The sequence below is a fragment of the Equus przewalskii genome, chromosome 13 (assembly GCF_037783145.1).
Source record: "Equus przewalskii isolate Varuska chromosome 13, EquPr2, whole genome shotgun sequence".
Taxonomy (NCBI): Eukaryota; Metazoa; Chordata; class Mammalia; order Perissodactyla; family Equidae; genus Equus; species Equus przewalskii.
Genome location: NC_091843.1, coordinates 37,486,840 through 37,510,055, shown reverse-complemented (window position 1 = coordinate 37,510,055; position 23,216 = coordinate 37,486,840). Strand labels below are relative to the sequence as shown.

The 23,216-nt window shown below is 35.5% G+C and overlaps 1 protein-coding gene across 50 annotated transcripts in view; it reads right to left on the bottom strand.

The window, feature by feature from the left end:
* Positions 1 to 23,216, bottom strand: part of FAM13B (family with sequence similarity 13 member B) — a 115,436-nt gene that overhangs the window by 53,429 nt on the left and 38,791 nt on the right. For 21 of the 50 annotated variants that reach the window (XM_070570921.1, XM_070570877.1, XM_070570903.1 and 18 more), the window contains 6 exons: positions 22,134 to 22,311; positions 21,684 to 21,825; positions 17,720 to 17,815; positions 14,983 to 15,143; positions 964 to 1,005; positions 129 to 284 (listed from right to left, as the gene is read on the bottom strand). In XM_070570921.1, the coding sequence (XP_070427022.1) occupies positions 129 to 284; positions 964 to 1,005; positions 14,983 to 15,143; positions 17,720 to 17,815; positions 21,684 to 21,825; positions 22,134 to 22,311 (775 nt within the window). The remainder of the gene's footprint in view (positions 1 to 128; positions 285 to 963; positions 1,006 to 14,982; positions 15,144 to 17,719; positions 17,816 to 21,683; positions 21,826 to 22,133; positions 22,312 to 23,216) is intronic. The other 29 variants (XM_070570913.1, XM_070570890.1, XM_070570906.1 and 26 more) reach the window with 3 other exon arrangements.

The window sequence follows — 23,216 nt, the reverse complement described above, 5'->3', positions numbered from 1 at the left end:
ACTTTTCACAGTGACTTTCAGAAATCCCCAAGTGAGACTCAATTATTTAAATAAGAATATAGTTTTTCAAAGAAAACAATTTTACAACTCTTAACAAATAACGGTAAAATTTTTTTAAAGTTTCTTACTGGTTATTAGATCCTTCCCCATCAGAATTAACACTTCCTGCTTCATTATTACACACCAGACTTTGCTGTTGTAAATTCTTAAGATCATGATCTATGCTGCTCTGCAGATCAAAAAGGTGCTGTTCCACAGCTGCTCTAATTGTTCTTTCTAAAATGCTACAAAACAGAAAACATTTTAGTGAGAAGCAATCACCCTAACTGGGTATTTGGCCACATAAACACAAATGTTAAAACCTACAACCAGTGAAACAAATTAATATGGTATTTAAATGGGTACGGTAGAGTGTAGAAAGAAATACATACAAGGAATACATGATACTGGCTTAAAATTTAAAATGAAATTTGCCCAAATTGGTATTACACAAATCAATCATGTCACCACTACTACTGAGGTGGGAAGGATCAGTTGTCCCAATAACTCATTCCTCAGTGCTATACAGACAGCCATTTAAAAAGACTTGTCAATGCTACGTTTATAAAGCAACTTACCAACATTCAGCTAAATAAAAGAAACTGTAAGTATACTATCTATATTTTTTACATGAAGTCTACATGCTAAAACTTAATTTAAAAAAAAGCTCTAATGACATTTTTCAATCATTTCAAAGGAACAAAAAAAATCATCTGAGGAAAGCTCATCTTTATTTTGTGCATTAGTGCAACATGTTCCTTCTCCATTTGTTCCTACTGCAGTACATAAAATACGAACTAGTTTAACTGTCTTAAGTGCAATCCTTCCTCAAAGTAAGCACAACAAATACATGATTTTAATTTCTAATGTTTAGTAATACTTTTTAAAAATTTTATAATTATCTTCTATAAGTATACTACTTACTCTGCAGAGGCTGGTAAGATGCTGATAGGAGATATATGGGCACTGTAATCAGAGAAAGTAATTAGCTATAAAATTTTCCAATACTAAATGACTACAAAACGTGCTGAAAACTGCCACATTTGCACTATCTTGACATAACCAGGAGAGCATGTACTAAGCTTTATGTTCATCTCTAGCAGAGTATGATTCTAATTCTCTAAAGAAATCATTTTTCACACAAAAAGATCCTTCAATATACATTGTGTGTGTGTGTGTGTGTGTGTGTGTGTGTGTGTGTGTGTGTGTAGCCAACTACTTCACTTAGAGGTCACTTGGAGAAACACCAACCTATCCCAAGGCTGAAGGAAAAGAACCTGACTACTGACTGGCCCAACAAAAGCATCCCATTTAGGATAGTATGAAGGAAGGCCTCAGTGCTAGCCTGTACTCCTTGCCAGAAGTAATAGCATATGCTACTACTCTGAGAATGTTCTCAAGCTACAAAAAGAAAAGGCAAAATGGATACGAAAATTCAGACCACCTCATTCACTGTGGCAGTAATAGACTCTCCTCAGCAAATTTTGCACTATACTATCTACTCATAGTTATAAAAATATAGATAATAGCCTCCTTTTTTTTTTTTTTGAGGAAGATTAGCCCTGAGCTAACATCCACTGCCAATTCTCTTCTTTTTGCTGAGGAAGATTGGCCCTGAGCTAACATCTGTACCCATCTTCCTGTAGTTTATATGTGAGACGCCTGCCACAGTATGGCTTGATGAGTGATACGTAGGTCTGTATCCAGGATCTGAACCAGTGAACCCCAGGCCGCTGCAGCAGAGCGTGCAAACTTAACTGCTACGCCACCAGGCCAGCCCTAATAACAGCCTCATTTTTACCACAGTTATCAAAAGTGCAACTTAAACACACAATGAAATGTGGATACCACTAAAATGCTTAAAATTAAAGTGTTGGTGAGGAAGTGAAGCAACTAGGACTTTCACACAATGCTGGTAGGAATACAAAACATTCCAACCACTTTGGAAACCAGTTTGGCAGTTTCTTATAAAACTTACCAAACAACCCAGCAAATTGTACTCCCAGGTATTTACTCAAGAGAAATGAAAGCATAAGTCCATAAGAAGACTTGCACAAGCATAGCAGTTTTATTTATAATAGCTCAAAACATTAATCTACCCTAACAGGTGAATGCATAAACAAAGTGTGGAATATATCCCTACAATGGAACATACTTGGCATTTTTTCATAAAAGACATGAACAACTGATACATGCAACAACATGAATCTCAAAAACATTACGCCACACAAAAGAAGCCAGACACAAGAGTATCTACAATATGTGACTCCATTTACATGAAATTCTAAAATAGGCAAAACTAATCCATACAGTGACAGAAACAGATCAGTGGTTGCCTGGGGCCACAGACTAGTGGGGAGGGGGCAGGATTTACTGTAAAGAAGCATATGAGGTGATAAAAATAGTCTCTATCTTGACTGTGGTGGATGTTAACAGGTGTAAATATGTGTATGTTTGCATTTATAGAATAGGTGCATTTTATTGTATGAAAATTATAACTCAATAAAGTTGATCTTTAAAGGAAAAAAATCAGTAGCAGGAAAAACTAATTACAACAATAGAAGTAAGACATTGGCTACTTTTGGGGAACAGGGAGATGGTAGTATTTGAGAAGGGACAGGAGCAAATGACCCAGGTAGTGGTCATACAAGCTGAGTTCTCTTTCTGATAATTCAATGACCTTATGATTTGTGAACTTTTCTGTATGCATGTCATTCTTCAATAAAAAAAGTCATTTTTAAAAAGTGAATTTAAATTAGTTTTATGAAGATCCTCTATAAAATATGCTAACAGAAATTCTAACCAACATGAGGAATGGGATCCATCAGGTTAATATTCTCAGGCTATCTGTAGGAACACAATGAACATCATTTACCATTCACCCAGTAATCTTCAGGTCTCCCTTAGATCAAACACAACAGTAGCAAACTGCACAACTGCTTTATCAGACAACAGTAAGCCATCCTGGTTTGGTACACACAACCTCTCCTAGCTTTAAAAAAACTTTTTAACTGCCAATATTATTCTCGTTTTCATGAATGGATTATTCTTAGCTCTAAATGCTTTCATGCTGATACCCTTAAGAGAAGTACTTAAAAATACTTTCATATTTAAATGAAGTTTTTTGGGACTTTATTTTTGAAATGAGGAAGACCTGGGGGAAAAATCACATATATGTGCACAAAGAAGAGTGCAGCCATCAGTCTATTTCTAATAGTTTCAGGTGAGTTGAAAGTTAAATATTTAGTGACTTATGCAGGAAAAAACAAAAAACAAAGATAAATGAGGCTTTCCCTAAAGAGTGTTTAAATGTCAACTAAGATGATAGATCTTTTTCTGATTATTTTACTGCAATGATCTATTGTTTATATTTTTTTAATTTCGGTTATGAGTTGCTATTTAATTATTAAAGTCCAATCTTTACATGGTGTTATCTGTTATATTTTCCTCAGTAATATCTGTAATCTCTAAGCTTAGACAATTCCATACCTATGTAAAAATATTCATTTTATTTTTAATACCTAACTGTAATCCACTGACAGAATAGTACGTTGAATGGTGTGAAGAAAATTTATAAATCCAACACCCTTCTCTTCACCATTTATTTTGTGATTTCTGGTGAGTCTTTGCTCTATCTGACAGCAAATTCGCAAAAAGTTCTAATTCTCAACTACTTAGTCCATCCATCTGTTACTAAAGCTTTATATCATGTTTTAATTTTTGATTGAGCTTATATCTTCTCTGCTCTTTTCCAAATTTGCCATTGTTAGCCATCTACTTATTCTCCCAGAGGAATTTTCTCACCCTTTTTTTGTCAGATTAGACTATCAGTAAAATACTAGTAGACAAATAGACACAAAACAATTCACAAAGAATTAAATAAAAGAAAAATAATCAACCTAACTAGGAACACAAATTTAAAATAATGATTAAGATAGAACTAATATATATTTTTGCTGATCTTAATATACTAAAATGATAAAGGCATGAAACTGACACTCATATGTTGCTGGTGAGATGGTAAATTAGTACAACTCTTAGGGAAATCAACTTGGCAAAGTGTTTTAAAGAGCCCTAAAAGTATGCATGCTTTAACTCAGAAATTCCACATCTGCAATTCTATCTAGAGAGTCTATCAAACCTACTAAAATCTATCCTAAGGGCTGGCCTGGTAGCGCAGCAGTTAAGTGCGCATGTTGCGCTTTGGAGGCCCGGGGTTCACCAGTTCGGATCCCGGGTGCAGACATGGCACCACTTGGCAAGCCATGCTGTGGTAGGCGTCCCACATATAAAGTAGAGGAAGATGGGCACGGATGTTAGCTCATGGCCAGTCTTCCTCAGCAAAAAGAGGAGGATTGGCGGCAGATAATAAATAGCTCAGGGATAATCACTCTTTCTCAAAAAAAAAAAAGTCTAACCTAAATTAAAAAAAAAACTTTATACTATAAGGTGTTCTTTGAAGCATTATTTTTTTACAATATTATAAACATTTTCAAAAATACATAAAAGTTGTACATAAACACCCTCAGATCCACCATCTAGATTCTATAATTAAAATTTTACCGCATTTACAGAATTATTTTTAAGAAATATCAGCAAATAAATATACAAAATGGACTATAGTACACTCAATGGACCATTTTTCAATTATTGATGTTCATAAAGATTAAGAAATATATGAAAAAATGTTTTTATATGTGCATAAGTAAAGTATGCAACTATATATCAAAATGGCTACATTTAATAAATGTGTTTTTACAGTAATTACACACATAGGCTAGTAGAGATTAAACTAGAATTTGGGAGCTTTCTTACTACCCCTAAAACAGGATGTCATCCATGGACCACTTGTATCAGACTCTCCTGGAATGACAGTGTTTTTATTGGAGATCTGGACCCTATCCCAGACCTCAAATACCATAAAGCCAAAGTAAATAAAATAGCATGGTATTGGCACAAGAACAGACAAACAGAACAGAAACGAACCCATGCACATACACTTGATTTAGAACAAAGGGGGCACAACAGGCAAAAGACAGTCTTCCCAAAAATGAGTACTAGAACAACTTGGTATCCATACTGGAAAAGGTTACTGGGCCCCCTCTCACATATCAGAGACAAAAATCAATTCCAGGTAAATTATAGACCTAAAATGAGAGGTAAAATGACACACCTTTTAGAAGATGATATAGGAATGTATATTTTTAAAAAGATTTCTTAAGCCAGTCACAAACATCAACCACAAAGGGAAAAGAAGGATAAACTTGATTAAAATCAGAATTATTCATCAGAAGACAATATGAGAAGGAAAAGGCACAATATACAATGGCAAAAGGAAATTTGCAACACATTTTAAAAGGGCTCCTACAATTCAATAAGAAAAGAAAAATTCAATAAAAAATTAGGAAACAGACTTGAACAGTCATTTCACAAAAGAAGGAACTGGCCAATACACATATGAAAAAGGGATAGACCTTATTAAAATGACAACAAAATACTATTATACATCCTCCAGAATAGTTAATATCAAGTGATGGTAAGGAAGGGAAGCAATGGGAATACTCATACACTATTAGTGAGGATATAAATTTTAAGCATTTTGGAAAATAATTTGGCAATATTTACTGAAGTTGAAAGACAGGTTTATGTCTTCATATGTATGCATGTGTGTACCAGAAAATGTACACAAGAATGTACATGGTAATGTTATTCACAATAGCCAAAAAGTTAAAACAATCCAATTGTCCACAACAGTAAATTGGATCATTGTGGTATAATTATATAATGGAATACTTTACCAGCAATGAAATGAATAAACCACAGTGACATGCAACAACAGAAATGAATTTCACATATAATGTTTAGCAAAAGAAACTGGATCAAAAATACACATGCAGTCAGATTTAATTTTCATAAAGCGCAAAAATATGCAAGGAAGTTGATGCCATAATCAGCATAGTGGTTACCTTTAGTGCAGAGGGTAGGGATCAGAAATGTGAGACCTACCTAGGGTGCTATCAGTGTTTATTTCTAAATCTTGGTGGTGGTTACATGGATATTTGCTTCTTACTAACTTGTTTTGCTACACATTTGTTTTACGCTTATTTCTGTATGTATGTTTTCATTTCCCAATTCAAAAAAAGGCTTCAAAAAAGTAGATTCCTGGGTCCCTCCCCAAACTCTGAGGTAGGGCCCCAAGAGTCTACATTTTTAACAAGCACCAGTGATGATTTTCATCCATTCTAATAAGTTTAAGAAACACTGGCTTAGATCCATATCTAGCCTCCAAAAAGACTAAACTTTAACAAGATTTTCCAGTTATCCAAAAGACCAAAAAAGAGCAAAAGTTCTGATAGTCTTAAATTGGATGGGTAGGCAGAGGAGTTGATCTTTTTATTTCCTACCCCTTTTAAATGCTATTGGAATTAAATTACAAATATATAAAAAGTAGTGGTCAGCAAGCTACATTATTAGTATAACAGTAAAGATTCTTCAGCCCTGAAGGCTATATGCTGGGACAATCAAATAAACAGCTCCTTTCAACAAGGACCCTCTCCCCACCCTGAAAAGCCACAGTAAACAAATCAAATAAATAGATTTTGTACTTTCTGAATCAGATTGTCACCCACAAAGCTACAAAATGGACTGTACAACTTTGTTCTCTGAGCTTCTGAAGGACAAAGGACTGATTTAGTTTTCAGATTTCAAAGAATTTAATTATTCTTTGTTTTCAGACTTGAGCCAAGTTCTGTGGGTTAAAAGCATTTATGCACAAACCAGGGTTAACACACACCTATGACTGTAAAAGATTTATCAATACAGTTATACATCTTCAGCCACAGCAAAACAGCATAAATATCATAAGGATGTGGGTTCTGGTTAATAAAGACACAAGAAAAATAACTGCGGATACATTTAAGGTCAAATTATTTAGGGACTATAGACAGACGCCATAAAGACTACCTAAAAATGCTAAGTGTTTTCACTAAACTCCAAGATCAGGAAGAGCAGACTGAAAGGACAAACATGAATCACAAGGTACATATTTTAAAGTCTTCAGTCAAGTGTAACACTAAAAACTGTAGTCATTCTCTGACCTTTTTGTTTTTTTTTAAAAGATTTTTTTTTTCCTCTTTCTCCCCAAAGCCCCTCGGTACATAGTTGCATATTCTTCGTTGTGGGTCCTCCTAGTTGTGGCATGTGGGACGCCGCCTCAGCATGGCCTGATGAGCAGTGCCATGTCCACGCCCAGGATTCAAACCAACAAAACACTGGGCCGCCTGTAGCGGAGCGCGCGAACTTAACCACTCGGCCACGGGGCCAGCCCCATTCTCTGACCTTTGCTCTCTTCTGCTTTTAACTCTATTTTCAAATCTGTCTACAATCACATAATCTTCTTGAGAACATATAATCACTCCTACAGCCATTTATTCCAATTATTAATTTTTTGTAATTCAAACACAATCATCATAGGGATCAACTATTATTTTAATTTCCCAATTGTAAATATTTAATGTTACAAACAATAGTTCAATAAAAGTACTGCAGCTCTGCTTCAGTTAAATCTGATAAGGATCACTTTACCTGTGCAATAGAGCCTTGGAAGCCATTCTGAATACCATGGCTTCTCCCAACAAAACATCAAGTAAAGACACTTCAAATACCACAAAGGATGGTGATGGACTTATAAAAGCTTCTGAGCAACTATCAGAGCTTCAGTCTAAACAGAAGCAGGCTGCTACCTGAGGTAACTACTGAGAAGGAGGGACTCTATCAATAGTCCACAAATTTCTCCCCAAGTATTCTGCAACTTTGTGGAAGGTAGGCAAAAGGGGACAAAATTCTGTATCTGGCTAGAACTCCTATAAAAATATTTAAGCCTAACTCAATGTAAAGCAGAAAAACCAATCTGTCTGTTTCCATTAGTCATACTACTATAATCAAGGATATAAATTACAACAAACAAGAAATTACTAAAACAGATGCACAACAGGTAGAGTAAAATTGTTTATTATTCATTTTCAGAAAAGCATTAATTGTTAATTTTTCAAATCCAAAATTAGGATGATTTCCAGATAATTTATGCCAGAACCATGCCAAAATTACCAGTGAAAAACCGTGGTAAAAAAATAAATATATAAAACAAAACAGAAACAAAAATCACATATCCCTTTCAAGCCAAAAACAAAAACCCTTTTTCATTTTCCCCATCACCCTTGGGAGTACCCTATACCTACGACAAGAGTAAACTGAAAGATTCCTCACTATAGAAAGTGAGTAAGTTATAATAACCATAAGTCTTAAAAATATCAAATGCATTATTTATAGGGCAAAGGGAGGGAGGGAGAGAACCTGTCAATATCTATTATGCTCTAGTACTTTAAAAAATGTTTTACTTTAATATAACTTTCTTATGACCCAAAGCATAAATTCTACCTTTTCCCACCCAACGTTTCTGATACTCCCACCAAAGTACATGAAAATGTGGTGAACTGATAAAATCTGTCGACTGAAATATTTTGCAAACTACCTGACTTAATGGCTGAAAGAAAAAGTAAAAGTTACTACTACATTTCTCACGCCCCTGTAGTCAACTGAAGGCACATTTCCTCAAAAATAAGGCATCCACAGAATGAAGTGGAGACCAATCTCAAAACCATACACTGAGAGCTCTTCCTTAATCACTATACCCTCTTTCCTGCATCACACCTAAAATTGAACCATCAGAAACCAATGAATGAATTCACAAAAATGAACCTCTAGCATCAACAGCCCCTAAAGAGAATAGTGAATTTCTCATTCTTTCTAAATTCCAAGTTTTAACAAGGTATTAAAAGCACAACTTTATTTTTTTTCTAAAGACTGGCACCTGAGCTAATATCTGTTGCCAATCTTTTTTTTTCTTCTTCTCCCTGAATATAATTGTATATTCTAGTTGTAGATCGTCCTGGCTCTGCTAAGTGGGATGCCACCTCAGCAAGGCCCGATGAGTGGTGCTAGGTCGGGGCCCAGAATCCGAACTGGTGAAACCCATGGCCATGGAAGCAGAGCGCGCAAACTTAACCACTCGGCCATGGGGCCGGCCCAAAAGTACAATTTTAAATGAACTTTGTAATAATGCCAATTAACTGTTTTGATTTTTGGCTCTGTAAGCATGAGTATAAATTAAAGGTTACCTAAACCTCAAGCCAAAATAAACCTTTCTGATACAGCCTAAGAAAAAGATTATGAAGCACAGAAAAAAGAAAGTTAAGAACTCTTCAGAACTCATCTACCTCCTTTAAATTTTTTAAAGGTAAAGATTCCCCTAAAATTTGCATATTTAAACAACAAAGCCAAATGACAGATAAATACGTGGATATAAAGCAATAATTTTTCACCTACAGACACAGGCACTTTAAAAACAATCTTGAGGGGGCCAGCCCCATGGCAGAATGGTTAAGTTCACACACTTGGCTTCGGCAGCCCAGGGTTTCCCCAGTTCAAATCCTGGGCGTGGACATGGCCCAAAAATACACAACTATGTACTGGGGGGCTTTGGGGAGAAAAAGGAAAAATAAAATCTTAAAAAAAAAAATTAAAAAAAAAAAAAACAATCTTGAGACTTCCAAGGACTTCATGGATAAGACTGAGCCTAAGAAGCAACCAAAACTGCTTTTTGTGCACCCTAGGGTACCCATCTCCTAAACCCCACCATCTTTTCCACTCTGAACTCAAATCTTAACAAAATATGGCTAACTGCAAACAACATATAGAAATAACAGATGCACAAATACACCAATCAATACAATTCATACCAAATATTCAAACCACTGGTTCTCAAAAGGCAGTCTGTCAACCAAAAGATCAAAACTATTTTTATAATATTTGCCTTTTTCACTGTGGTGATATTTGCATGATGACGCAAAATCAATGGTAGAAAAAACTGCTTGGAGTCTTAGCATAAGTCCAGGCAAGTGGTACCAAACTGTACCACGGCCATCGCATTCTTCAGCAGCACCCACTTGCGATTTTTTTAAAACGGGGCTGGTCCTTGATGAAGCAGTAAAAATTATTAATTTTACCTCAGCCCTTGAATATATTTTTTAATATTTGGTGCAGCAAATGGGAAGTACACATAAAGTATTTCTGCTGCATAGCTTACTAAAATGCTTCTCTTGTTTGAGTTGAGAGTTGAACTTTTATCATGAAACACCATTTTTACTGGACAGATAGACTGACAAACTACAGTTATTCCAACTTGAATTATCTGGCCAACATTTTCCCCAAAATAAGCAAGACTTACTTCAAGAAAGACAACTGACTACTGATAAAATCTGAGTTTTCAAGCAAAAATTGGAATTCTGGAAAACCTATATCCTCCACCATATGCTCAATAGCATCCCAGTACTTAAGGATTTTTTTTTTTTTTAAAGATTTTATTTTTTCCTCTTTCTCCCCAAAGCCCCCCAGTACATAGTTGCATATTCTTCGTTGTGGGTCCTTCCAGTTGTGGCATGTGGGACACTGCCTCAGCATGGTTTGATGAGCAGTGCCATGTCCGCGCCCAGGATTCGAACCAACGAAACACTGGGCTGCCTGCAGCAGAGCGCATGAACTTAACCACTCAGCCACGGGGCCAGCCCCCTTAAGGATGTTTTTGATACAATTAGTGGTGATATTAAAGACCATGAGCTAAAAAGTATCATCATTTGGAAGATCTGAATAACTCGGAGAAGCAGTATTTTCCAAATGACCAATGTTACATGGGTAAAAGATTCTCTTAAAGTGCAAGAAAGACCAACAGATCAGAGTAGAAAAAATTCACAGATACGGTTTCAGGTTCCACATTACAAATAACCTTTAAGAAACTACCACTTATCAAATTTTGGTGTATTGTCAAAGAAGAGTATCTATAATTATCTGAAAAGGCTATAAAAATTCTCCTCCTTTTTCCAATTACATACTGGTGCGATGCAAGATTTTCTTCACATACTTCAACCAACATATGGCAACAAACTAAATGCAGAAGAAAATGTAAGAATCCAGCTGTCATCTATTAAACCAGATAAAGAGGTTTATAAAAATGTAAAATAATGCCACTAAAAAATTTCTCACTAAAAATTTTGGAGATTTGGAAAATAGTTAATTTTGATTAAAAATTTTACATTAACATGCAATAGGCTTATTGCTACTTTAAAAAATAAATTTCTCAGTTTTAATTCCTAATAAAGAAAATACCAATAGCTATAACACACAGAAACAAAAGCTATTTGGGATTCTTAGCAATTTTTAAGTGTGTATCGGGGTCATAAGACCAAAAAGTTTGAGAACCACTGACTTAAAACTAATAAAGGAGGAATAATTTATCAATTAAAAAACTGTTCTGTGGGCCAGCCTGGTGGCATAGCAGTTAAGTTCACATGTGCCACTTTGGCGACCCAGGGTTTGCTGGTTTAGATCCTGGGCACGGACCTACACACCACTCATCAAATCATGCTGTGGCGGCATCCCACATAGAAGAACTAGAAGGACTTACAACTAGGATAGGCAACTATGTACCGGGGCTTTGGGGAGGGGAAAAAAACAAAACAACTGTTCCGTCATAAATAGTTGTATTTCAGCTACAAATATAAGTGTCTTCCAAAGTATAAGTCAATAAAGAAACACTCCCAGTGGTTTACATATGCTGTTTCAATTTATAATATGGTAAATGCCAATAGGTATAATCAAAATTAACAAAGGTTTTGGAGTCCTCGCTAATTTTTAACAGTACAGTCATCTGTCGTTTAATGATGGGGATATGTTCTGAGATATACATCATTAGGCAATTTCGTCATGGTACGAACATCACAGAGTGTACTTAAACAAATCTAGATGGTATAGACTACTGCATACCTAGGCTATATGGTACCACTTATGGGACCACTGTCATATATGTGGTCCATCATTGACTGAAATGACATTATACAGCACATGACTGTATAATGTTTGAAACCAGAAGTTTGAAAACTGTCACTAAATGTTTATTTCCCTTAGGTTTCTAATATATCTTCCTACAGCTACTTCTGAAGAGAAATACAAAGTAGGCTACCTAAATTTCCAGTAAATGTTTGCAAACTACCTCAGAGAAAAACTCAAAAAGATGAAACATTAAGTTACCAAAAGTTTAATCTCCAGTTTCATGCAATACAGTCTCCACTAATTCCCTAAAACCTATCTGAGAGCTCCCTATTCACTAGGCTCTGTGCATTCTAGGGATAGTTCTCTCCTACTTTTCTTTTGTCCAAGATAGGTAATCAAAGAATGTATTTTTTACCTTTATGCAACCAGCCAAAACTAAAATAAAAAGTTAATATATAAATATTAACTGAAATGTATAAATATTATCAGTAAATCCAGAAGACTACTATGGCAGACACATTGATTTTTCCTGCCTGATTTTCCTACCCCTTTCTTTTGGTAACAGCCCCATTTTCCTTTGGCAAACTAGCTCCTTTCTCTATCCAATGGTCTTGGGAGACATATAAATTACAATGACTAGCTCCACCATGACCAGAGGGATGGACACTTGACCAGTTTAGGCCAGACCCTCTCCTCTGCCACCCCACAGGAATCTGATCTTGAATAGAATGACAGACGGAAGGAGATAGTTGGAACTCTCATAGCAATAGTCACATGCTAAAGAGATTCCTCCATGACCCTTTGTTACTAAATTCTCCAGAGATGCCCATGTTCTTATCTCTGGTTTTCCTTTTGACTCTGATCTATCCAGCATTCTTCTAATAAATTGCCTTTTTTCTTTCCTTTAACCAAGGTCTGTTTCTATGACTTCCAATTAAGGAATCCCAACTACCACCAAATCTCCAACAAATCCATCTAAAAATGACTGTGTTGAAGAGACGGAGAATTCTCTACAAAAACTAGATGAATGACCAAAGAGAAGTAATGTGCATTTGAAACAATATTTAATCTTGCTGGAAATTAAACAAATAAAAAAACTTAACAAATTTACCCCTCTAAATCAGCACTATCCAAAACAAATTTTTGCAATAATAGAAATGTTCTATATCTGCACTGTCCAATATAGCAGCCACTAATCACATATGACTACTGAGCACTTGAAATGTGGCTAGTACAATTGTGAAAGTGATTTTTAAATTTTATTTAATTTTAATTGGTTTACGTTTAAATAGCCATATGTGGCTAGTGGCCACCTTACTGGAGAGCATAACTCTAACACCCCATTTAAATCTATTGTTTTCAGGTCCTCAAGAAAATATTGCTAATGGCAATGTAAATTTGGCCAAGTCTCTACTTAAGCAGTTTGGAAATACTTATCAAAAGCCATAGAAAAGTTCACTCTTTGAGCCTAATAAATGTATCAAAATAATTCAAAAGAAGGAAAAAAGGGCCTAAGAACAATGGTTGCTTAGCAGCAGTATAGTATTGACAAGCTAAATGAAATAACTCAAAACGTTCAAAAAAGAGAATGACATCAAACATAAAATTAAGATATAGTTAAAATCTCAAGAATCTACTTGTGAGGTCATCAAAAAATAAATCAGAAGGTCATGGAAACACAGAAAAGCACAAATTAAATGTTAAATCAAGGGCAAAAGAGTAAACAAACATGTTAATACACCACAATTACAAACATGTCTGAAGAAACAATATATAAGATAAAGATCTAGAGGCTCATTGAGAAATGTAATTATTTCATTTAGCAATATAAATTTTAAATTTCTTTAACATTTTTCCAAATAACATTGGATAGTTCCTCCTTTAGATATTACTAGTTATTTTTAAATGATATTTTGCTTTCTGACTCTTAAATGCGCTTTTTAACCACCATTCCATTGAACACAAATTTAACGAAAAATATCTAGTGGCCTAAATATATAGCTGTCCCCCTAATTAGAAAGGGTTAGTAAACCATGGAGCTTTACAGAGAACTAGCAGAGAATTTAGCAAACCTAGAGCTACGTATGGGGAGTTCTTGAATTCTCTAAAGCTTCCTAAACAGTGTGTCCAATGGTCCCAGCTATGTGCTGGATAGTGCCTCCAGCCTATGACATTTACCAACTTTACCCAGTATGTCATATAAATATTATCACTTTATACATGAAAAAGATTGGAAAGTACTATCTTAATGGATCACAGAGTTCTCTTCTTACAACCTAGTTCAACCTAGTTCTTCTAGCCTAGAAGCTAGAAATACAAGTCAATTCAACCACTGTCTTTCTCTAGCAATTCTATTTCCAAAGGTTCTGAAATTTTACTCAACCCAACTAATATGCTAATAATACAAAAACAAACTTTGCTGTTGTTAGTGCCGTCCAGTTGATTCCAACTCCTAGTGACCCTGTGTACAGCAGAAGTGAACCCTACCCAGTCTTACTGTGCCAGCCTCTCACCTTCCAGTGCTCTATCAGACAATGTTCCACTATTCATAGGGTCTTCATGGCTAATTTTTTTGGAAGTTAAGTGGCCAGATCCTCCTTCCTAGCCTGTCTTAGTTTTGAAGCTCCACTGAAGCCTGTCCACCATGGGTGACCCTCTTGGTATCGGAAATACCAGCAGCATAGCTTTCAGCATCACAGCAACATGCAGCTGCCACAGTATGACAACCGACAGATGGGGGTGGTCTGGGTCCCTGACCAGGAAACAAATCCATGTGCGGTGGTAAGAGTGCCAAATCTTAACCACTAGACCACCAGGGCTGGCTAAATAAACTTTAAGAAGAAATATATGTAAGAGGTTATACTTTTAAAGAAAGGTATAAATGCTAATAACTGAAAATTCCTTAGCAAGGTTGCTTCTTTAAAATTTTCTTGTTGCTCTTTTTCATACACAAACCAATCTTTCACATACTGTTAACAATTTGCCTGATTTAGTGCTTGAGTAAATCTACATCTAGAGTGAAAGACTCAAAAGCTAAGGTTCTTTCAAACGAAATACTACCTTGTTGATGCTGTAACACTATTTGGCTCCAGGATGTTTTCAGTCATCCTTAATTGTACCACCTCTGGTATGTCATTTGATTTTTCTGCACCCTCTTCTGGAAGTTCTTCTATATGTTCCAATTTTTCATCTTCCTCTTCTTCCTCAGAAAGTTCATTAACCTATATAAATAAAAGAAAATTGAGACTTAAAATAGAATGAAACTGTTATTTGACATAATCTAAGATATACTATTCTAAGAAAATTTTAAACACAAACAACTCATTTTTTACTTCATTTCCTAGGACTAATTTCTCTCATGGAGTAACTGCCAACTTTTCCATATCAGAATAAAATTACAAACTAGACAAACGTAACATTTTAAAGCAAAAGTAATGATTACATTAGTACATTGCTAGGAATATGAGTAAGACTGCGAACTATGAAAAAGCCTGCACACTACAGTTAGTTAATGTTAAGAAAGCTTCATTTCCTAACCAACCAGTTTTGTAAATCTAATAGCTACAAAGACTTCTAATTGATCTCTCCAATTTCCAGGTGCATTAAACAAATGATTTTAATATAAAGTAAATGTGAAAAAAGAAGGGCACAGAAATTTTGCCTTAAGGTGTTAACATGTTTTAGAAAATGTCAGCTAACTTCTAAATGATTCAGACTGAATTTCTCATGACGAGATTGGACCTTACAACAAGGGGGAACTCGCTGTTTTGACCATTAAGCACAACTCAAGGTTATAATTCTCTTTCTGGCAGGGGCTATAAAACATCTTCCATTATCAAACTGGCTACATAAGTAAATAATCACTCTAATAAAAAGACACTGAAATATTAAAGAAGGAAAACCAACAAAATATTTTCGAGTGAGAAATATTTTTTAAGCTATTCCAAAGAAGAAACTAGCCGTAAACGGTCTTGACATCTTTTGTAAATTAATACTGGTCATTAAAAACATTAAGCAGTAAAAGTATACTTTTGTCCATTCTAGCCAAATGCACTCCAAATACCTAGAATAAATTTACCACTACATGTAACAGTGGTGTCTTTCCTGATGGGCAGGAAAATATAGTTGCTAGAATACTCAGAAAGTAAAAGTTCAAGCAGAAGAAAGGTAATTACACTGATATTCTACCCCACTCTTAATCAACACATACAAATTGCCTGCTCTTTCAAGTATAATACAGTAAGTACTTAAAAACCAGAATTGGAGACAGAAAGACCTATGTTCACATCCTTACTGTGTCCTTAACTATCTCTGATAACTTACTTAACTTCTCCATGCCTATGTCTTAAATGGAGATGCTATCCTACCTGCCTCAAACAACATATGTAAACTCTTCAATAGTGTTTATATATAATAAGCAATATGTAACAGCAATCATTGGAACTGGAATTGTTATCTTATTTCTATATAGCATAGATTCTAGTTTCTACATGTAATATCACTTTTTATAAGAAATCAAGAGAGTATCTCTCATCCAAACTACCTAAAGCAGGAGCTTTCAACTTCTGGTGTATCAAGGTCACTAGTTACATAGGTCACTAAAAACTCATTATTAATAATAGTTAATGACCTCAATTTGTGAACCATTTACTTTATATATAAAGCATATGCAGCAGATTCTGTTGAATTTATTGTACCATAAATCCAGTCCCTCGTCTATCTCCTAGCATGTTTAATAGTGATGAAAAAGACTGAAAATCATTGGCCTAAGTGGCTATTAATTGAGAGGTAAGATCTGTACACAAAGGTGAAAATTTCAAATGATAGATCAGTTTTTAAACTGGATCAAATGCAAAATTACCCTCTTTCCCCATCTACATATTTAATAAATTAAAGTCAAGAATCTACTTAATGAATATCTGTCTACCTGGTAACCCACGCAAGAAAAAAAGCTGGCAAGAAAATACTGTTTTCAGAAGTATAAAATGGGAATTAATGTGGCTGATTAACAAAGGCTTTGGTACAACAATAGACTATTAAAAAAAAAACTTAAAAGGTGGCAATTTAAACTGACAAGAGATGAATATTTATTCGGTCCACAAATTTTGGTACAGAGGTACTACTATTTTAACACATTATATCATACTTTTAAAATTATTCCAAACCTACAGTCAATAGCTCTTAGGAACAACAAAAGCTTTATACTCAATTATATTGAATATATTATATTCAACTCAATAAGCTTCATGAAACTTGACATTCTCCAGTATTTTCACCACTAATGATCAACTAAGATATGCCATGAACAATAGCCTATCGATTTTTCTTCTCCCCACTTCCAACTCCTAGGCCTCCCAATATAACTTCCTGTAGTAAGAATGGACTAAATTAGTTTGGGTAAGAGTAAACATCAAAAACTTAGATAGGGGCCGGCCCAGTGGCACAGTGGTTAAGTGCGCACATTCCACTTTGGCGGCCTGGGGTTCACCGGTTTGGATCCCGGGTGCGGACATGGCACCGTTTGGCAAGCCATGCTGTCGTAGGCGTCCCACATATAAAGTAGAGGAAGATGGGCACGGATGTTAGCTCAGAGCTAACCTTCCTCAAAAAAAAAAAAAAAACTTAAAGAAATATGTTCTCTCTCTCATCCCACACTTATTTTCAAAAGTTCTTCTTGATCCTCTCCTTGTCAACTTGACCTGCTTATCAACACTAATCCATTCATAAGTATTTCTGAACCTGCCTACATATGCAGCCGCCTCGACTCCACTTTTGGAAAACCTTCATCCATACTTACATCTCTTCTTTCTTTGACTGCTGTAATTCCCTTCTCTAGCGCCTCGTGAAATGCCTGCTCTCCAGACTCCAGCTTGTGGAGAACGCTGCTACCTGCCTTCTCAAACGTATAAAGAAACATAATTACCACCTATATCTTCAAACCACTCTACTGGATTCGCATTCATTTAAGGATCCCATACAAAGAACCTGTCCACTGACTCTGGGTCATTTCTCAAACACTCCCTATTCATCATCTCCAGTCATCTCTCTCATACTATTAATAAAAATATCTACTACCTTGAAAAAGTTCTAACAACCAAACACTCGCATTAATGAGGTGAAACTCCAAAAGGAGAGAGTGCTAGATAAACTTTGCTTCCTTCAAATATCAAAATCAAGAGAAAAATCAAAGCACTGCCAGAATGGGCCAGGTCTGCCCACAACTTTAAATATGTAGATAAGAAATTCGCAGCATTTAAGTTATGCCAACCAAAGTGTGCTGAGTTTGAGGAGATTTTACTTTCACCTAATACCTTTGAATTCGGCCTCACAAAGTCAAATTGAACTTATCAAATCTCCTTTAAAGAAAACAAACTTTCAGAAATCTGTTCTTCTATTACCTGTAACCCACTTATAATTCAGAAATCTAATAAAAATAGATAAGAAAATAGATCTTGGAACTAGCAATATGGGCCAAGATAATTAAATATACATCACTCTTTCAGGACTCAGTGCACCACCCTGTTTATTGAGCATATTCTGTTCAACATGCTAATATCCTCTTTTCTATTGGCAGGCAAATCTGCAGAATTCAACATTATCTTCTGGTGTTAACCACCATTCTTTTTTTTAAAGATTTTTTTTATTTTTTTCCTTTTTCTCCCCAAAGCTCCCCCATACATAGTTGTATATTCTTTGTTATGGGTCCTTCTAGTTGTGGCATGTGGGATGCCGCCTCAGCATGGCTTGATGAGCAGCGCCATGTCTGTGCCCAGGATTCGAACCAACGAAACACTGGGCCGCCTGCAGCGGAGCACGTGAACTTAACCACTCGGCCACGGGGTCAGCCCCCATTAACCACCATTCTGTTTAACGTGAAGCACAACACATTTTAAGTGTATCTTTCTAGTGCTTAAAAAAATACAAAAATACAGGGGCCAGACCCATGGCCAAGTGGTTAAGTTCACACGCTCCGCTTCGATGGCCCAGGGTTTCGCTGGTTCGAATCCTGGGCGCAGACATGGCACCGCTCATCAGGCCACGTTGAGGCAGCATCCCACATGCCACAACTAGAAGGATCCACAACTAAAAAGTACACAGCTATGTACTGGGGGGATTTGGGGAGAAAAAGCAGAAAGAAAAAACTCAAAAATACAAATGCAGTATGTGTGAGAAATGGATATATTTCAGCGTATACAAGGAAGCTGCATGATAATAGAAATATCAGAGAATTGCACTACAATATAAAACATAATCAGGTTATACCCTGCACACGTTAGAGGACTCAAGATTTAAACATTAGGTCAAATTGACATCATCAGTTTCTTACAAGTCAAATCATCGCAGAAATGTAGAAAATTAATTAATAACACAAATATATGTATATTATTTCATTTTGAGGAGCCATTAATTTTATTTTAAAAAATAAATTACTAAACTAAAACATAATTTAAAGAAAAGATAGGTGGCATACAGAATTCCTCAAAGATGGGGATTTCTCATGGACATAAAAAGACATTAAAGGTTTAAGGAATATCTGTCTACTTGTCCTCTTTTTGCCATTTTCCTTTAAGCAAGAATAATTTTGAAGCAATCTGTCAGTTCTTTATTTTAACCAAGTTTTTAAGTCAGGAACTGTATGTGATAGTTGGAAACATTAAAAAAATATGCCAAAAGTTCCATGGATCATTGATTCAGGCTACAAATTCTACCCACTTGATTTACTTTACAAATATATATATGCATACTGATTTCACCCTCACTTTATACATTACAAGCTGCAATCTGGCATCTGCTACTGTTTCCTTAAAGCTTCTGATACTTGAAAAAGAAAGAGAGAGCGGAGAGGAAGACAGGAAGGAAAGGAGGGAAGAAGGGAAAGAGGGAGGGAAAACCAGACAAAGATAAAAATGCTTACATGAAGAAAACATGAAAAACAAAGGAAAAGTACGAACCCCAGATATTAAAAAGACTTATCCACAAAAGTTCACAACAGTAAAGAAATTTTTAAATAAAAGCTAGGCAACCCAGAAAATAAAACTCCTAATTCACATAACCAGAGCCAAGACCTTTAAGAACTAATGAAAATCTGTATGATAAACTACCTTTCAAGAGACATTGCTTTATAATCTAAGAGCAAACGAAGGGAAGCAACCCAAATGTTCATTAATAAGTAGTAGTGCAGGGGCCGGCCCCGTGGGGCAGCGGTTAAGTGCGCACGTTCCCCTTCGGCAGCAGGGGGTTCGCCAGTGCAGATCTCGGGTGCGGACATGGCACCACTTGGCAAGCCATGCTGTGGCAGGCGTCCCACATATACAGTAGAGGAAGATGGGCACGGATGTTAGCTCAGGGCCAGTCTTCCTCAGCAAAAAGAGGAGGACTGGCAGCAGATGTTAGCTCAGGGCTAATCTTCCTCAAAAAAAAATAAAAATAAATAGTGTGACCATATAATTTTTCACTTAAACCTGGATATATTTAGAGTGAAAAGGGGAACCACTAATAATTACATCAGAAAGCAGATATAAACCAGCACTATTCTGAGAAAACTGGGATGTACTATCACCTTTTCAAGCAGGGACTGGTACCAAAAATCAAATAAATTATGTTACAACCATACAATAGGGAACTATACAGATGTAAAAACAAAAGGATACGTTCTCTATATTCCAATAAGAAAAGATCTCCAAGATACACAGTTAACTAATTTTTTTAAAAAGTGCAGAACAATGTGTACGGTATTCTACTTTTCTGTCAAAAAACTGCAAGGAAATATTTACTCATGTTTACATAAAGAAACTGAAAAAACAATGGAGGGGAGGGAGAGGGTATGGGCAAGAGTAAGACATTTTATTGTATATTTTACCTTTTTTTTAACCAGGTGAACTATTATTCATTAAAAAAAAGTAGCTGCCCCATCTCACAACCAAAATATAAATAACTTCATAGGTGTTAACCTACTACAACTTTCTTGACAAATCATTTCACTTAAGTGCAAAAGAAAACCTCCACAAAGACCTAAATCACAAATTCTAAAGCTGAGAAGTCTAGATTAATGTGGCTTTACACCGAATTAATTACTCAGCATCAATATTCTCTTTATGAAGATAAAGCAGAAAGTAACTAGGATCCTTGTACAATCTCAATCATCGAGGCATGGCAGTAACAATAAAATATAATGTCGCCTAAAATGGAATTTAATATTCAAGAGCTATGAGAGGTAAGAAATCATCCACAACCTAAACTTACTCTCCTGATGCTTCCCACTAACGACAATGATTGCACTGCTGTACCAACTTGCTACTTTAATCACAAAAAACTTCTTACTTTTAAAAGTATGTATGTGTAAATTTGGTATTGAATAATTCCCTCTACCTTCTAATTCTCAACCTTTGCCTACATTCCTCTATGCCGGCAGTTTCTTTGCAAAAACAAAAAAAACACACTACTCTTACAAAATAATGCTTACGTTAACAAGAAAAACACAAAAAGCCCCCCCACAAAATCTCTTCCATATACTCTGGTTTTAATACCTATTCCGTATTACATAAATTGAGGAACGAGAAGTTGTTCAGAAAAAATATCACACTCATATACTACATGGATGTACCACCTACAACTACACAAAATAACCAAGAGAACTACTTCCACAAAAGTAGTTCTAAGTTTGAGTTCTAAAATTCCACCTAAGTTTGTGACAAGCCCTTAAGAGCATATTCTTTAAAAAAACATTCTCCCTCCAAGTAGAATATTTAAAATAGTCTCACCTGTTCAGTAATTGAACTCAAATCATTAGATGAGAAATCTTCCTCTTCATTCTCAAAAAACTCATAGTAATTTTCCAGAAGTCCAGCCATTATCCTGCTCACTATTTCTTGCTCTTTCAGATCCTCCACATCTGTGTAAATGCTAAGAATAAAGTCCAAATTGAATTTTGAGTTCTTAAATCAACCACAGGTAAAGTTAGGAGACAACCAATGAGTCACTTTATAAACCTCAGCAATTTATGTCATCATTTTGTGCCTCACTTTTCCCATCCGTAACGCTTACCTAATTTGTACCCTGTTCACAGAAATGCTGGGAGGATTAATCACATCTACTATAAAAAAAATAATGGTTCATTCAAGCAACCTACGATCCTTGGGAGATAGTATATTCATTCTACTTCACAAATTCATTTTTTTTTTAATTAAACAAAAATTTGTGAAAAAACTTACTGAAAGACATCTGGACCAAAGACAGCAGCCAAAGAATTTGCAGACCAAAGTTCTTCATGATGTGATGCTACATTGGCTAAAAATCTACACAGAAACTTTAACAAACTGTAATTAACAGGTGGAAGCTGTTGCAAGAGGAACCTCAACTTTCTTCCAAATTCATCTTCGTTATTATAATCTATAAAACATAATGACAGGTTTTTTTTAATGATGTAAAAGCAAAGCTCAGATATTTTGCCAGGTTCACATTACTCCACCCACATCATCTTTTTACTATAACAATTCAAAACCTCTTCACTTCCTCTACTAGAGTCCAAATGCCTTAGGGCTTTGCATTTCACTTATTAAGTGAAAGAGAAGAGATAGAGAGAAGGAACTCAACCCCTCAATTGCTGGAGGATGTTTTCTTCATCTGTTACTCACTGGCCCCAATTCTCTCTCTAATTTATTCTTTTAAATTCTCATCATACTGTCTGTTGCATGACTGTACCTGTGTTTCCAAATTATTGCCGACTATAAGAAGTCAAACGCACTGGCCAATGTCACTCAACACCAACTACTAGTGAGAAAAGAAGAGAAGCAACTTAACTGGCTAATAGTATCAGTGATACTTTTCCACTTGAATGATGGGTAAAACAAGAAAGGAACAGAGTGTGAGTGACTTTCTTCTTCCCCTGACATGCTGAAAAGAGAAATTAACTTCAGCAATATCAGTAGAACTAAATAAAAAAGAATTCCACTTCTCACTTGTTTTTCTTCTCTAAGCTGACGGTGGTTTCTGTTTACCAAGTGAATTTTCAACTAGCAGAAGCTAGGCCCTGTATTTATCATGCCAATGAGTTTTCATTAAGAGAAACCAGGCTTGTATCAACCCCAATGATGAGTGAGGGCCCCACTTAGGAGAGGTAATTTCTCAGAGGTGCTGTTAAAATGAAGTAATGGTGAAAATCAAGCCAATTATATTTCATTTTATATTTTTCTTCAGGTTCTTAAAATTAATTTAAAAACTAACTCTTGGTTAAAAAATTCTTGGTAAAAGGTTATCATCATGACCATCAGCCATCTCTGCAAAATAACACAAGT